Source organism: Diorhabda carinulata, chromosome 1 (genome assembly GCF_026250575.1).
Source record: "Diorhabda carinulata isolate Delta chromosome 1, icDioCari1.1, whole genome shotgun sequence".
In the NCBI taxonomy this organism is placed as follows: Eukaryota; Metazoa; Arthropoda; class Insecta; order Coleoptera; family Chrysomelidae; genus Diorhabda; species Diorhabda carinulata.
This window is the reverse complement of record NC_079460.1, coordinates 25,287,567-25,302,250: the sequence shown is the minus strand read 5'-3', so window position 1 is coordinate 25,302,250 and position 14,684 is coordinate 25,287,567. Positions and strand designations below refer to the sequence as shown.

At 30.4% G+C, this 14,684-nt stretch overlaps 1 protein-coding gene across 1 annotated transcript; it reads left to right on the top strand.

Annotated features, from left to right (window-relative positions):
• The first annotated feature begins 226 nt into the window (after positions 1-226).
• LOC130899707 (uncharacterized) lies at positions 227-13,205 on the top strand. The gene is made up of 4 exons (XM_057809851.1): positions 227-361; positions 1,615-2,044; positions 3,116-3,943; positions 8,670-13,205. The coding sequence occupies exons 2-4, from the start codon at positions 1,620-1,622 to the stop codon at positions 10,957-10,959; spliced, it is 3,543 nt and encodes a 1,180-aa protein (XP_057665834.1). The 5' UTR covers positions 227-361; positions 1,615-1,619; the 3' UTR covers positions 10,960-13,205.
• Positions 13,206-14,684: the final 1,479 nt, after the last annotated feature.

Sequence of the window (14,684 nt, the reverse complement as noted above, 5' to 3'; positions counted from 1 at the left end):
GGAAGTTGTGTTCTCAATTTAGAACTTTTTCACTTATAAATCGCAGTACATCACCTGACAAGTAGCAAACACCCAAAATATCTTTCATTTTTTTCGTCGCTCACTATACAAATTATAGGAAACTAAAAAATTACACTTGACGGATGATTGATTGAAGAGTCACTACATTCTGTTTATTTGTTTAAATTTGGCGGGTTCTGCCTACAATTAGTGCGACTTTCTGATTGGCCTGTAATGTGTACCATTTAACATATGCTTTATAATATAGATATATGGTTAATGAATATAATCTTAGGTTAATGCTAAGGTCATATGTAAGCAGGATTTAGTTTAAATGAATTTAGTTTGATTGGAACTAGAGGTAAGTGACTAAATATATTTAATACTGTTTTTACTTCTCTATATTGTAATTAAAAATCTAAAATTAATTTTTAGATGAATTGAATTATTAAATCACAGATTGAATAGTTGAAAGATTTTTTTTGTAGTCTAAGATTCTTGATTGTAGGAATTGACTTTGAAGATTGATAAATGATTTATCTCTATGGCAAACTATTTTAATAAATGTTTAGTTGTCAGTTTAGGTTAATTCTGTATAAATAAATATTTACAAGTAAATTCATAAAAAAGTTCTCTATATCCACAAAAATGCTATCTTTTATGGATATATTGATCTGGAATTTAAATGGATTGATGTTTCCTTAGAACTTTTTCAATTCTTCCGAAGTGTCTATTGGAATCTGAATAACTATGATCAACTTCAGGAAATTTGTGTTCTATTATTTTAAAAAAGCGAGTTGAAATCAAGTATTGATAAAGTATGATACTCACATGATTGTTATTCCGATTAAAACATGAATCAATTGAGGTACTTGAATGTTTTTCTCTAATAGTTGTTGTCAGACAGTTATGTTTGACTGATGCCACAGTGCAGTTTTCTTTTTGCTTTTTCTATAATAACACATGATGCGAGTATCATTTTTTGGATATCCAAGTGATAAGTTTGATTTGGTTCCAAATTCATCACAATACAATACAATGATCTAAATATCAGTCATCAAACCATTATTCATCATATCTTTAAGTTCTTACATTTTTGTTTCATTTAATAATGGTAAAATACACTTTCTTGCTTCATTTTTTATTTGTGAGTAGCTGAAAACATTTCAATGTGAATAGTAATGAGACCTATTCTTAACATCGAATGAGGTTTTTTCGTATGCCCACACACTAACTGTTCAATAACTGAATTGTTAAATGGATAAAGGTTATATGTCTTAAACCTTGAATATACTCCCTCTGCTAGAAAGCGAAAATATAGACTTACTTTTACTTCAATTATTTTTTTGTGTAAATAGCTAAAAATGTGTGACTTGAAAAATTTCAATAGATAGATTAGCATATTAGAACATTAATAATGTAATTAAGCAATTTTTTCTGAAACATATATAATTTTTGCTCAAACAGTATAAAGCTATGATATTTATCTTGCAATTTTTGTTTGTAGCCATATAACTAGGAACAATTTATTAATTTCTTCCGTTCTCGTTTGGTTATTTTATAATTTCTTTCTCAATGAATATAGTTTATATTTATCATATTACATATTTTAAGGAACTATGGATTTTATGTCAAGATTTCACAATTTGGAAGGAAATTTGATAGGAGAAAGGAAGAAGAGCCTTTTTCAGTTAATAAACAATCCATCTTTATTTCAAAGTGAACAAGATCAAATTGAAGCCTTGGAAAAATTGGAGCCTAAAACTTACCAAGAAAGCCTTTTTTACATTGATACTTTAATATATTTCAAAAGAATTGAGATACTTCTTGAAGTTCTGAAGGGAGGAAATCAGCTTTTTGCTACTAAGATTTTGAAGCAACCTTGGTTTTTTGAGTTAGCCTTTAAAGATATTGAAGTAAATGTAATAGTTAATGGATATATGCCATATTTTTCATATGTTGTTAGAACAAAATTAATTACAAAATTATCACAATGCTGGAATGAGGAAAAAACAGATGAATTATTTGATTCTTTAGAGAACAAGTGAGTTTTCATGATTTCTATCAACAAACTTCATAATCATATGATGAACTGCTAAAGTATTAATGAACATTACTCGATTTTATCAATAATAGGTGTTCATTATCATCAAGCTTCCTAATCTTAAAATTTGCACTTTAAGTCAGTTTCTTGTTTTTCTATTCACCATTTCTTTTAAGTCTGTAATTTCTATTGCTTTTGTATATTTGTTTATCCCATTTTGCAATTTTTTAATGGTTCTATTTTTTCTTTGGTAATAGTAGAATCAAAAAATAATGTGACTGTTCAAAGTATGTGGGCTGCATACATTCGATTTTTTGTTACTATTTTACACATTCAGCTAACAAATATTTTGGTGGCAAATCTAAAGGCTGAATGTATTTAGGTGATTTTTTCTTACAGAAAATCAGTATCTGTACTCTGATACACAGTTGATAGTTTACTAATATATAGAGCTAACAAATGTACAAGCTCTGCACGCCATAAAGACAGAGAGAAATAACTTTATTTGCTATAGGCAATCCAGCAGATGAACAACTGATGTATACGTTAAATTAGTGAAGAAAATATTTATTAACAATTTGCTAGTGTTTAATCAAATGAATTGTCGCAGAGTACTACTGGACGTCAGAATCAAAATGCAACCATCCCAATGGAACAACTAAATGAACCCAGATTGGTTATGTTTAGTTATGTCTGATTATCTTTTTTTAGTATTATGTGTGAAGGAGTTTAAACAGAAATTGAGAAAAAGTCACTTCATTTTTTGCACACACCTAAATATAAATGTATACCAATTGGTTCATTGTAATTTTTTTTTACAATTTTGCTATTGTGTTACAAGCATTGGAATCATTAAAATCTAAAAACTTTTTAAATTCTTATATGTGATATTATTAACTTCATATGAGATTGAGTAAACATTTCTAAATTACCTTAGCCATTTCTACTGAGATAGAAAGGGTACAGTCTGTTTATGTTAATTACTTAATGTCTCAAATATTGAGTGAGTTTCCTTTTATCAAGCTGCTAGCTTTTCATAGAGCAGTAGAATGTAGAGAATATATGTTTTAGATATGGACTTACAACTGCATTACCAGTATTGCCAAAATGTACTCTAGATAAAATAAAATCAGTTTTAGAAGAAAATGATATAAAATTTCGATCAAATCAAGTGATTGCGCTCTTCACCAAAAATGAGAACATTCTAAAATTCTACTTGATTCAGTTTAAAACCACTACAGGATCAGCTTATAGTGAACAAAAAGTAGTTAGGCATATAGGTTTAAATAACCCAAAGCTGTTATTGGAACTAGAAAAAGATGAAATTCTCCATGTACATTCAGTAGGGAAAAGAACTACTAAAAGTATAATGAAAATATCAAAAGATGATATTTTCAGAAATTGCGAGCGATATCTTAGGTTTTTAAATAAATCTGTGATGGTTCACAAATTGGGTACAGATTTTAAAACATTTTTCAAAAAAATATTTCCTCGATCGTTTCTAGAGCTACCGAACTTTTGCAATAGTAATGAATTTATTAAATATTATCCTAAAAATAGAAGATGGCAACTGTTTTATGAAACATGTAATGAAAACTTTGTGAATAAATCTGAAAAGGATATACTAGGGGTACTTGGTCCTCACATAACAGAATTTAAACCGCCCCAAGAGACACTTCATAAATGGGCAGCTTTTCATTATGAAAAGCGGGAAACTAATTATGAAGATTATTTAAAATACTATCCAGCTTCTGAAGCATTTGAGATTATCAAGAAGAAAATTAACCATACCTCAGATGCGAATCGTAAATCTTCTTTATTAGGTTTGTTGATTGAAATTTGTACCAGAAATAAAGATGCAACCAGTTTAGAAATTATTTTGGAATATATTTTTACAAGGTAAGAGTTAATTTATCTAAGAATATAGAAGTATGGTTATTTGTTGAAGTTACAAGGTGGATGTACATTAATTTATTAGGTTTGTTGATTGAAATATGTGTCAGAAATAAAGTTGCACCGGTTTACAAATTATTTCCGAATATATTTTTACAAGTTAATTTATCTAGGATTATAGAAATATGGTTATTTGCTGGAGTTACAAGGTGTATGTATGAGTACATAATTTATAATACTGTTAGTATGTTCAAAAAGAAGAGTACTTCTTCATTTACACTTTTTTCTAAAACTAAATAAGAGATATAAAATCCTTTCAAAGGATGAATTGAGTATTGTTAAGTTGAATGTCTTTATTATTAAAAGTTTGTATATGTGGCAACATTGTTGTATAGTTTTAGTGGTAGGGAAGCCAGTCTTCCATCAGCTCTGCACATGGTAGCATGTAGTTATTAATAAATACAGAAACATACAGTCCACGATTTTTATTATAAAAAATTGAATTGCCTACGAAACCAGCCCAAATAATATAATATGAAAGGGCTTTGAATAAAATAATACAGTTAAAGTTGAAGTGATACCGGCGTTTCCAGTAGTTTTGTGAAGGTCGCCCAGGTTGCTGCTCCATTCCACCATTGGTTTCAAGTACAATAAGGCTCAGTGGAGGGTCAGCAGTTTATCACCATCACCCTAACCTGTAAGTCAGTTCTATTTTTATATTATCTTGTTTTTGATTCTCTAATTTGTGAGCATGAAGGATGAACTTCGTAAGTTGAAAACAAAAAATAGAAAAAAGAATAATTAAAACTCACTTCACTAAATTTATAACTTATTTCGAAACTATTAGTCAAAATGAATCGTTTGACGCTATTTGTAAAAGTTTACAAGATAGGCTTGAAAAGTTCGAACTGTTTTATCATGAATTGTTAGAAATCCATACAAATATACAAGTACTTTCAGAAAAAGATAACGAAGAGGAAGCCGCTTAAAGCGTCTAGTGTAACAACTCGGTTGCGCATAGTTTTCAACGCTTCAGCAAAGTATCATCAGTATTTTATCAGCCATAAGTCAAATATTTAATCCCTTGGGATTATTAGGGCCATTTGTAACACTAAGCAACAAGATTTTGGCACAAGAATTGTGTATAACATTTCTAATACAACTTTTCGCGCTGATTTTAAATATGCAAACAGAATTTGTTCATCACGCACATTTTTTGAAAATGAGTTTTCAATACCAAATTTTAGGAAAATTTTACGTTTTTCGTTGAATGTCAATCCTTACACAATAATTCAAATGAATGGAATTATTACAAAAAAATTTGAATATGCTTGTATGTCCGCTGCTAGCCTCCGCGGTGACGAGACAGGAAATGCGGCGCCAGCAAGTCTGGTTAGTTTCGCGCCTGTTTAAGGCTTTCTATTCTAAACTTCTCAGTATTGGATGGTATTTTGTTCGGTAAGATCACAGATGCGTTTTGCTCTATTTTTTAATTGATTTCGTTTTTATTTAGTACAGAAATTCAAGTAAATTTGTTAAATTTATAATATTAATTATAGTGTTATTCGTATCGATTTCTGAATTTTTTTCTTTCGTGTGCAAGTATGTCCAGGAAGTGCGTAAATCATCCGGACAATTTTTGTTATATTTGCAGAGAATTAACATTTATAGAACAACGACGAAGTTTGACACCTCTAGTTAAGAAATGTTATGAACTATATTTCGTTTGTAAAGCGTTTCGGTGATTGGGTTAAAGGATGTCGTCATATGCACTTTGCTATACCCATGATTTGGCGTGAGCAACAAGATCATTCATCCGATTGCTATTTTTGTCTTACGCAGATTAAGGGAATAACCAGTAAATCTAAACACGCTGTGAAATACCCAAATTTAAAATCTGCCAGAGACCAATACCTCATAGTGCAGATTTACCAGTACCTCAACCTCCTGCACAAATCACAGTAAAAGAGGAAGATTTTGAAAGTGAAAATGAAGATGACACAACTTTTGAAGCAACTGCTGGTTCTTCCACGTAACCACATTTCATTACGCAAGGTAGTTTAAATGACCTTATTCGAGATTTACATTTGTCAAAGAAACAGTCTGAACTTTTGGGTTCAAGGTTAAAAAGCTGGAATCTTCTTTGAAAAGAAACTAAAGTGCGTTTTTTCCGTAACCGCCAAGAAGAATTTCAAGACTTTTATAATCAAGAAAGTAACTTGGTGTATTGCAACAACATTTATTCTGTATTAAATGAATTTGGAGTTGAACATAAAACAGAAGACTGGAGACTGTTTATTGACTCTTCCAAAACGAGTTTAAAGGCGGTATTAATACATAATGGAAACAAATGGCCTTCAGTTCCAATAGCTTATGCAACAAATATGACAGAGACTTTTGAAGATCTGAAATTCATCTTAGAAAAAATTGAGTGCAGTAAATATAGTTGGAAAATTTGTTGTGATTGCAATATTATCAGGCTTGCAGCTTGGAAAGACAAAATATAAGCCTGGAGAAAAGAATGTTTCAAACGAACCATTAGTTTCATCCGATGCAGTAATTTTGCCGCCACTCCACATTAAGTTGGGTCTCTTCAAAAACTTTGTGATGGCAATGGATAAAAATGGTGCTGGCTTTCTTTATTTAAAAGAAAAATTTCCACATGTAAGTGACGCAAAAATTAAAGAAGGTGTTTTTGTAGGTCCTCAAATTAGAACGTTGATTAAAGATGTAAAATTTGATGGCCTCTTAAGTAAGAAGGAAAACATCCATTTAAGGATGTTGTGAAAAATTTCTTAGGTAGTCATAAAGACCCCAAATACAGTAAATTTGACTCTAAAATCTTGGTGATGTTAGTGATGAACACGGGGAGCGGTTTCAACAAGCAAGTTGTATTAGAATCAGTTATTTTTTCTTATGTGTCAAAAATATGTTTTTTTTGTAGACCAGTGAATTAGAGCCAAAATATTGATGCAGATGTGGTCAATGAATATTTCTTGGAACAAGATATTTCCACATAATTTACAAAGTGGAATGAATTTAAAATCGACCTAGTATTTTTTAAAAATCTAAAGGTACCTAGACAAGTTTTATTTTCAGATTGTAGTAGTAATAGAATTACTTGTTTTTTGTGACGCATCCGAGAAGGCTTACGTGTGCGTTTCTTCGATGTGTAAGTACGAACGGGAAGATAACGCGTAATTTTGCCTGTGTAAAAAATCGTGTTGCGCCCTTATAGAAAATAACTTTACCAAGATTGGAATTATGTGCAGCCTTGTTAGCTGCTCAAGTTTCACACACGATCACTGATGCTTTAAATTCAAATATCAATAAAACCTATTATTACTCCGATTCAACGATAGCACTCGCTTGGAGAAAGGGTGAACCACATCGATGGAAAACATTTGTGCCCAATCGGACAAGTGAAATACAAACTTTAAGCGACAAATCAAAGTGGTATCACATAAAGTCTAATAAAAACCCCGAGGACATTTTATCACGTGGGTGCTCAATGAATAGCCTAATATCTTGTACTTTATGGTGGCACGGTCCATCCTGGCTTTTCACGGATTTCTAGCTAATAATATCAGTTCGCTTCATATAGCTTGGCATTTTATTCCTGCCAGAGCTCCCAACTTTGGCGGTATATAGGAGGGTGGGATAAGGGCCGTAAAATCGCATTAAAAAAAGGTTATTGGCACCAATCATTTAACGTACGAAGATTATCTTACCGTTCTTATTCAAATAGAGGGTGTCTTAAACTCCCGACCTTTGTCCCCTCTTACTGCTGACCCAGAAGATTTTACATCCTTTATCCCGGGGCATTTCTTGATTGGCAGAAATATCCAGGCAGTGCCAGAATTATCCCTTCAAGATGTACCAAAGAACAGACTGAAGAGATTCCAGCATCTGCAGTCTATAGTCCAGCATTACTGGATCCGTTGGCAAAAAGAATATTTGTCACAATTACAGCACCGCCTTAAATGGAAAACAAAAGGGTCTGAACTTTTAACCGTTGGTTCTTTAGTCCTGGTCCAGGGAGACAATCATAGTTTCGTTGCTGATTGGCGTCTGGGAAGAATCATCAAGTTGTATCCCGGACAAGATGGAGTAGTTCGTGTAGTAGACTTAAAAACAAAGTGTGGTGAAATTCAACGTCCAGTTCATAAAATATGTGTCTTACCTTTAATTGATTGACACTTTTGTTATAAACTTTATTATAATTAATTCCATGTCTCCACCTACCCACTCCAATATGAATGAAATATAGCTTTGGAGGATGAGAGTTATGCCATATTTATTCCAAAGACAGTATTTTGAACATTGTTTTCTTTTTTCTACGAAAAAAATACCTTATTGTCTTAGATTCTCTCTATCAGAATATGAACTTTCTAACGTTTTGCAAATATTTCAAAAAATAAGTTTTTTAATTCATCTCTTCAAAGAGTTGTATTTCTCTATTTCTACTTCTCTTACCAAAAAAATCAGTGATGGAAATTAACGTGAAAGCATTTCTGTTAATATGCAACCTAACTAGGTTACACTGGTTTTTTCTGACTTTTATTATTTGAGAGATGAGGCTTGGTTATCTGGGTGAAAAAACTCATGGGTTACTGCAATCAATTACTATTCGAGCTGCATTATATTCCTAATATCTATCATTTGAATGCACACACTATCTGCCTAATTTAAGAAATATATAAAATTTTTTAAAATCCGCAATTTGTTTTAGGCTTAATAAAGAAACTTTCCATGCAGAGGACTTATTATCTTCAATATGTAATTCATATAAATTGGGTAATTTGAATGAAATCCATTGGAAATATGTTTATAATATACTAACTATTTTAAAAATACAAAAAAATCCTCATTACCATTTCTACACTGGCATAAGAAAACATTATTTGAAATTTATGGTGGAAAATGACATTGAAGTTGAACAAATTTTTATTGATTATTTTAAAGAGTTGATTGAAGATGATTACTTCAATGAATTAAGATTAAAAAATCTTGCAACTGAAAAAAAAATATATATTCGATTTTGTGAAATGGTTTCAAAAGTTTTTGTCGAGAATCATCAAAATGCTCCTTTTCATCGTTTAATATGTATATTGGTTAAGTTTTGTGTAAGTTTTCCTAGCCATTATATCAATTTGAATCAATTCCCTGAAATAACATTTGCTGTAAAATCTGTTTTCAACAAGGAAACTTTTGAAAGGAGTGAATTGGACCTTATACCGAAAGTTATTATATATAATGACTTTTATCCGCAGTATGCTTTCTCTATTTCTAATGCAACTTTGTTAAATATATTCGCATTAGGAATAGAACAACAAGGTTATGTTCGGGCGTTTGAGGAAGTTTTTATCAAAGTAGTTCAAAAAAAGAGGAGGACTATTTTTGGAAATGATTTGCTTAATTTCTATTTAAACAGCCTCTGTAAAGATTATTATCATACATCATTAATTGATTGGCTCCTTAAAAATGAACCAAGTACGCTAGTACCTTACTACGATGTAATACTAGAGAACAATCTCAAACAAAATTATGGAACTTTTTTGGATAATAAATTTATTAAGCAGTATTCACATTTGGGTTTTGATAAAAAAATGAAAGAATATTATATGAACCGGTTAGATGAAACTGACAAAAACGATACAAGTATATTAAATAAATGTATAGCTAGAAGCTACCATATACTAACTCCAGAGGAGATAATAAATATTGTGGAGAATAGATTTTTACCAAAAAATAAAAAAATTAACCTGGAAGATGAAGAAATGCGTAATATGTTCACCATTCAGTTGAATATTGCGAAAATTTTAGGAAAAGTGGATGAACCATACAAAATGTTGCCAACAATAATGAAATTTGCCAAAGGTGATTACTTGCGATCAACTCTACCAGCTTTATACAGTACTTTTCACAAATCACCAGAAAGGTTACTGTATTCATATGTAGAACAATTATCAAAACAAGCTGTGTCTGCTAGAAAACATGCTATTTTTCTTAGTTGTGCAGTTCTTGATAAAAAATACACCACTAATCTATTAACCACTACAATCCAATCTAATGTGTCCAGTCAGAAACATGTTTTTAGTGCTACTTTAAAATATTTCTCGAAAAATCCTTCACATGATATTTTCCATCTAGTTCTAGATAGATTAAGTAACATTGATAAAAATGACGTCGAGACTTTAGAGAGTTTAGTAAAGAAAAATGTACCATCGAAATACCGGACCCGGTACGTTGAAAAATGTTTATATTTTTATGAAGATTTGGAAGTCAGTCACATTGAAATAGATGGTTATCTTGAAACATTGTTTGAATACATGTCTGGTTATATCGTCACATCTTTTTCGGATGACTTTGTTATTTATGTCATAAAAAAATATTTTGGCAAGGTAAATAACTTTGGAACGTTTATAGTTCAAGTTTTCAAAAATAGATTGTCAAATCGTATTCGTAACTTTAATATCGTATTTGAGTTTCTATCAAACTCATCACCCATTATGGTCAATAAGTTTTTTCAAACTTTTGTTGATGCCGTTTCTAAAAATCAAGTTACTGATACAAGTTTTGTGTCTCTATTTTCTGAGTACTGGTGCACACATTTTACAATTACCAAACAATTGAGGTCGCACATCACCTTAAAACTGTTATTATTACGTTTAGAAAATCGTTCCATTGAAAATTATGCATATGCAGTTTTCGACTACTTAAATGAACTAATCTCAGGGTTGACTATTCTTGTTTTTCCTGTGTTCAAAGAGCAACTATCTGTTGCTTTGAGTGATTTAGACGAAGTGGATAAGTTACGCTTCTTGTTGGCTATTTTAGATTACAGAACGGACGTTACCGCTTACGTTTTAATAATGCAACTAATTAGATATATACATGAGGATGATCGGAAAGAGTTGAGAAATATTTATGTTCACATTATGGACCGAATTAAACAAGTAGAAATCCCAATAGTTGTTGCATATTGTAAAATGCATTTAGGATGTACCTGCATAGAATAATAGCATGAGTGTTGTTCTGCATTTAAAAAGTAAAATTTCAATTTCAACCATATAACTTTATTACTAATTTGTAGTCATTGAAATTAATATCATTTAGGCAAAAGAAGGGAAGACGCTTATTCGGATTTCTTTCAAAGTTATTTGCGATTGCAAAGATTAAAGTGAATTTTATCTGTTAATTCATACTGAAATCGTAAGGAATAAAACTTTGTATACAATATAAAATAATATGGGGTTTTTACTGTCTAAGTATTCGGTTCAAAGTATAAACTTTAATTTTGACAAATTAGTCTCGCGCATTGAAAAACATGAATATAGCTTAGTTGAAAACATAATTTGATTAGGTATTGCATAATTCACCATTTAAATAGAATAGCAGTAACCTTTTTTAGTGTTCTTTCAACCTATATTTCTGTTTCCTCACTAAAAATTTGTAATTTTTCGATTAGTTTTGTAGGACTTACATATCACTATACATTTTCTATTCTGTTGGATTTAACCTGCATTTATTTACACTTTGTATTCAAAATCATGGTCGTTTACATATGCATAATCATTACAAACAAGAATTTCTTATTTTATCTGTATGCTTCGATCTCTAGTTTTTCAGTCATGTCAATTATTTTCCATAAAAGCTTGCTTGTTGAGAAAACGATGGAATTATTTTTTGTAAGTCTTTATGATGACAGTATAAATTATGTCACTAGTTGATTACAACAAATATAAGCTTATATTTAAACATGATTTTCTAAATATTAGTTTAAAAAATAAATAGGTATCTAAAAAATATTTTTCTCTTTCTTAATACAAGTAAGATTTTAGACGGAAAAATAATTCGACAATAGTGACCTAAGTTTAACCATCTATTCATAAATTTTGAGCCAATCTGACTTCACTGAATATTAGAATATTTTGGAAACACAATTGTCAACTCCAATAATGTTAAAATAATGAATAGCGTGGATAGTTTTTATATTTATTAACTTCTATATCATAAAATGTTCAAAGACACTATCATTTGTCTAAAAAGTGCTCTGGCCATCACTACTGACGTCTGACATTGTTTTTTTGCTTGCTTCGTTTATCTCGTTCACCCTCCTAGCTGTCACGTATTGTTAGTTTGTTTTTCTCGCGCACAGGACAGAGAACATAGACAATGATGAATAGAGTTGCTTCAATAAGTATCTGAGAATCGACAAATAAATTATTGTAGAATTTATAATTTTTCATTTAGTGAAGTTATACATATTTTTTCAATTTCTGTGTCTACTTATCCGTATATTTAGAGGGCAAGTACTAAAAAATAGTTTAGAAAGTTTGTCGATTATTAAAGATTGTAAACTTCAATATATCTGATAGTAGGTATCAAAGGTTTGTAGCAGAAACTTGTGTGTAAGATAACTGTGATACCGATTGCCATAATTTTCAAATTATTATTTGTTACAATATAGTAAACGATTATTATAGTCTAAGATCCAGTGCTCCGTAGGCTCAGTATAGTAGCAAACACCATTTTAAAGCCAGGTATACTGGTATACGTTCTCTAGATGAAATGAAGGGTCACTATTCCCATCGAGGGTTCCTTTGGGCGTGCCTAAAAGTCGAAAGGCATTACACTGGATTTTCAAAACGTGATTGCAGCATGTCTACCATTTGATATCTTCGAAAAATTTAATGGCAGACACTAATTCTGGTTTCTACTATATTTTTTTATAATGTCAAAACTACAAAAATTTTGTAATCTTGAGTTATTTCAGCAAAGCTAAAATGTAGCTAGACCTCATAATAGTTCTTAGCCGTGCTAATAAAGGTGCACGATTTTGATTCTTTCTATAAAATTTTGAGATTTGAAATTATAAAATTATACTAGGAACCGGAATAGGTGTCTGCCATGAAATTTTTCGATAAAAGTGGTAAATTTTAATATATGAAAACACCCGACATGCTGCAATCACGTTTTGAAATTCCATTTTAATATCTTTCGACTTCTAGGCACCCCCAAAGAAACCCTCATTTCATCAATGGCACATGCACCAGTGTACTTTGAATTAAAATGGAGTTTGCTACTATACTGTAAGTCTGTGGAGCACTGGCTTTTAGTCTATTAGTATTTTTGTATTATTATATATATGCAATTTAATACATGCACAATTTTTCACTACTTATTGTTAGTTTTTGCTCAGTATTATGTTTTTTGTATTCAGTTAATTGTTTAGTACTGTTGAATAAAAATGTGTGAATCTAAAGTTTTTCTGTTTTTGCCTATGATTTGTCCTGCTCCTATATTTTTTCCTATTTCATTCCAGGGAAAAAGTGTCAGTATTTGTAGTATAACTATTCTACTAAATATCTACTATATTTTTTACTTATTTTAAAAATTCCGTAATTTTTTTTTATTTCTTTGTCAAGAAGGTAGAGATTCAAAAATTGATTCAAATATCTATATTTGCAGCAAAATTTACATGCTTTACAGAATACATAATACAGAAATTTTGTGTACTAGTCAATTACTTTCATTAATACAAAATACATTTAAGTTAGATGACTTGAAAGAAATCTATTGGAAATATATATATGTTCTGTTGAATATTTTAAATATATAGGGTCTTTCACGAAGAGTATCGATATGGATATCTGAAAGTACTGGGACTAGTGTTCTGAAAATTTGCTTGCATGGGTCCACCAGTTTTTAATTATTTCACATTTTTGAAACTTTTGGACACATGCGGCCCTCCACTAAAAAAATTATATGGAAGTTGGGACAACCATTTCGAACATTTACTTTAGTTTAATTTTTAGTTTTGTTCTTCTCTTATTGTAGAGTTTTTAAATATTTTTTAATTGACTAAAATATTTTAATTTTTGATACATTAACTTTCGTTATTCTTTGTTTGCCGTAGGCAGATGACAATTAAAAACCATGAGGATTTCAGTTTTTTCAAGTTTCTCCAAAAACCATAAATTTGAGATATATGAATTTACTAACGAAATCCCCTTAATTTAAAGGGTAGAATCCAATGATAAAGAGAAAAATGGGAGTTGCCATTTGAAAAAATTAAGTTTTTGAAGTTTATAGATAGCGGAATTCTGCACCATTTTCTGGACACCCTACATACATTTTTGTCAAGGTTTTCACAGATGTTGAAAGCTGTAGGTGTTACTTGTCCAAATCCCAAAAATATTAGACCTGACTCACTTAAACTTAGAAATATAAGTTTTTTAGTGTTCAAAAATTTCGAAACTGAAATAATTAAAGAATGGTGAACTTTAGGCTTACTATGCCTCATATAAAGTTATATTGCAAATTTTCAGAACACTAGTCGCAGTACTTTCCCATATACATATCGATTCAGCTCGTCGTGAGGACCCTGTACATACACATTATTAGTACCATTTCTTAGCTGAATTTATTAGACATTATTTGAAGTTCATTATAGAAAATGGCAATAAAGGTGAACAGGTTTTTATTCATTATTTTAAAGAATTAATGGAGAATAATCAATTCTATGATCCATACTTGGAAGTTACTGCTATTCAACGAGATATATAATACGTCCATTTTTGTAAAATTTTATCAAGAGCTTCCATCGAAAAGCCATAAGAAGCAACTATCGTAAGTTTCATCCGCAAATTAATAAAATTCAGTATAATAAATCCAGATAATTTCAATTAATTCAAATGAATTTTCAAAAATTATATATGTAGTTGAATCTATATTTAATAAG

Bases quoted from the DNA above. Each gene is read 5' to 3' on its own strand.
- LOC130899707 (XM_057809851.1), top strand. From the start codon at position 1,620: ATGGATTTTATGTCAAGATTTCACAATTTGGAAGGAAATTTGATAGGA. The intron at 2,045-3,115 runs GTGAGTTTTCAT...TATATGTTTTAG, and splicing joins TTTGATTCTTTAGAGAACAA to ATATGGACTTACAACTGCAT. The intron at 3,944-8,669 runs GTAAGAGTTAAT...AATTTGTTTTAG, and splicing joins TTGGAATATATTTTTACAAG to GCTTAATAAAGAAACTTTCC.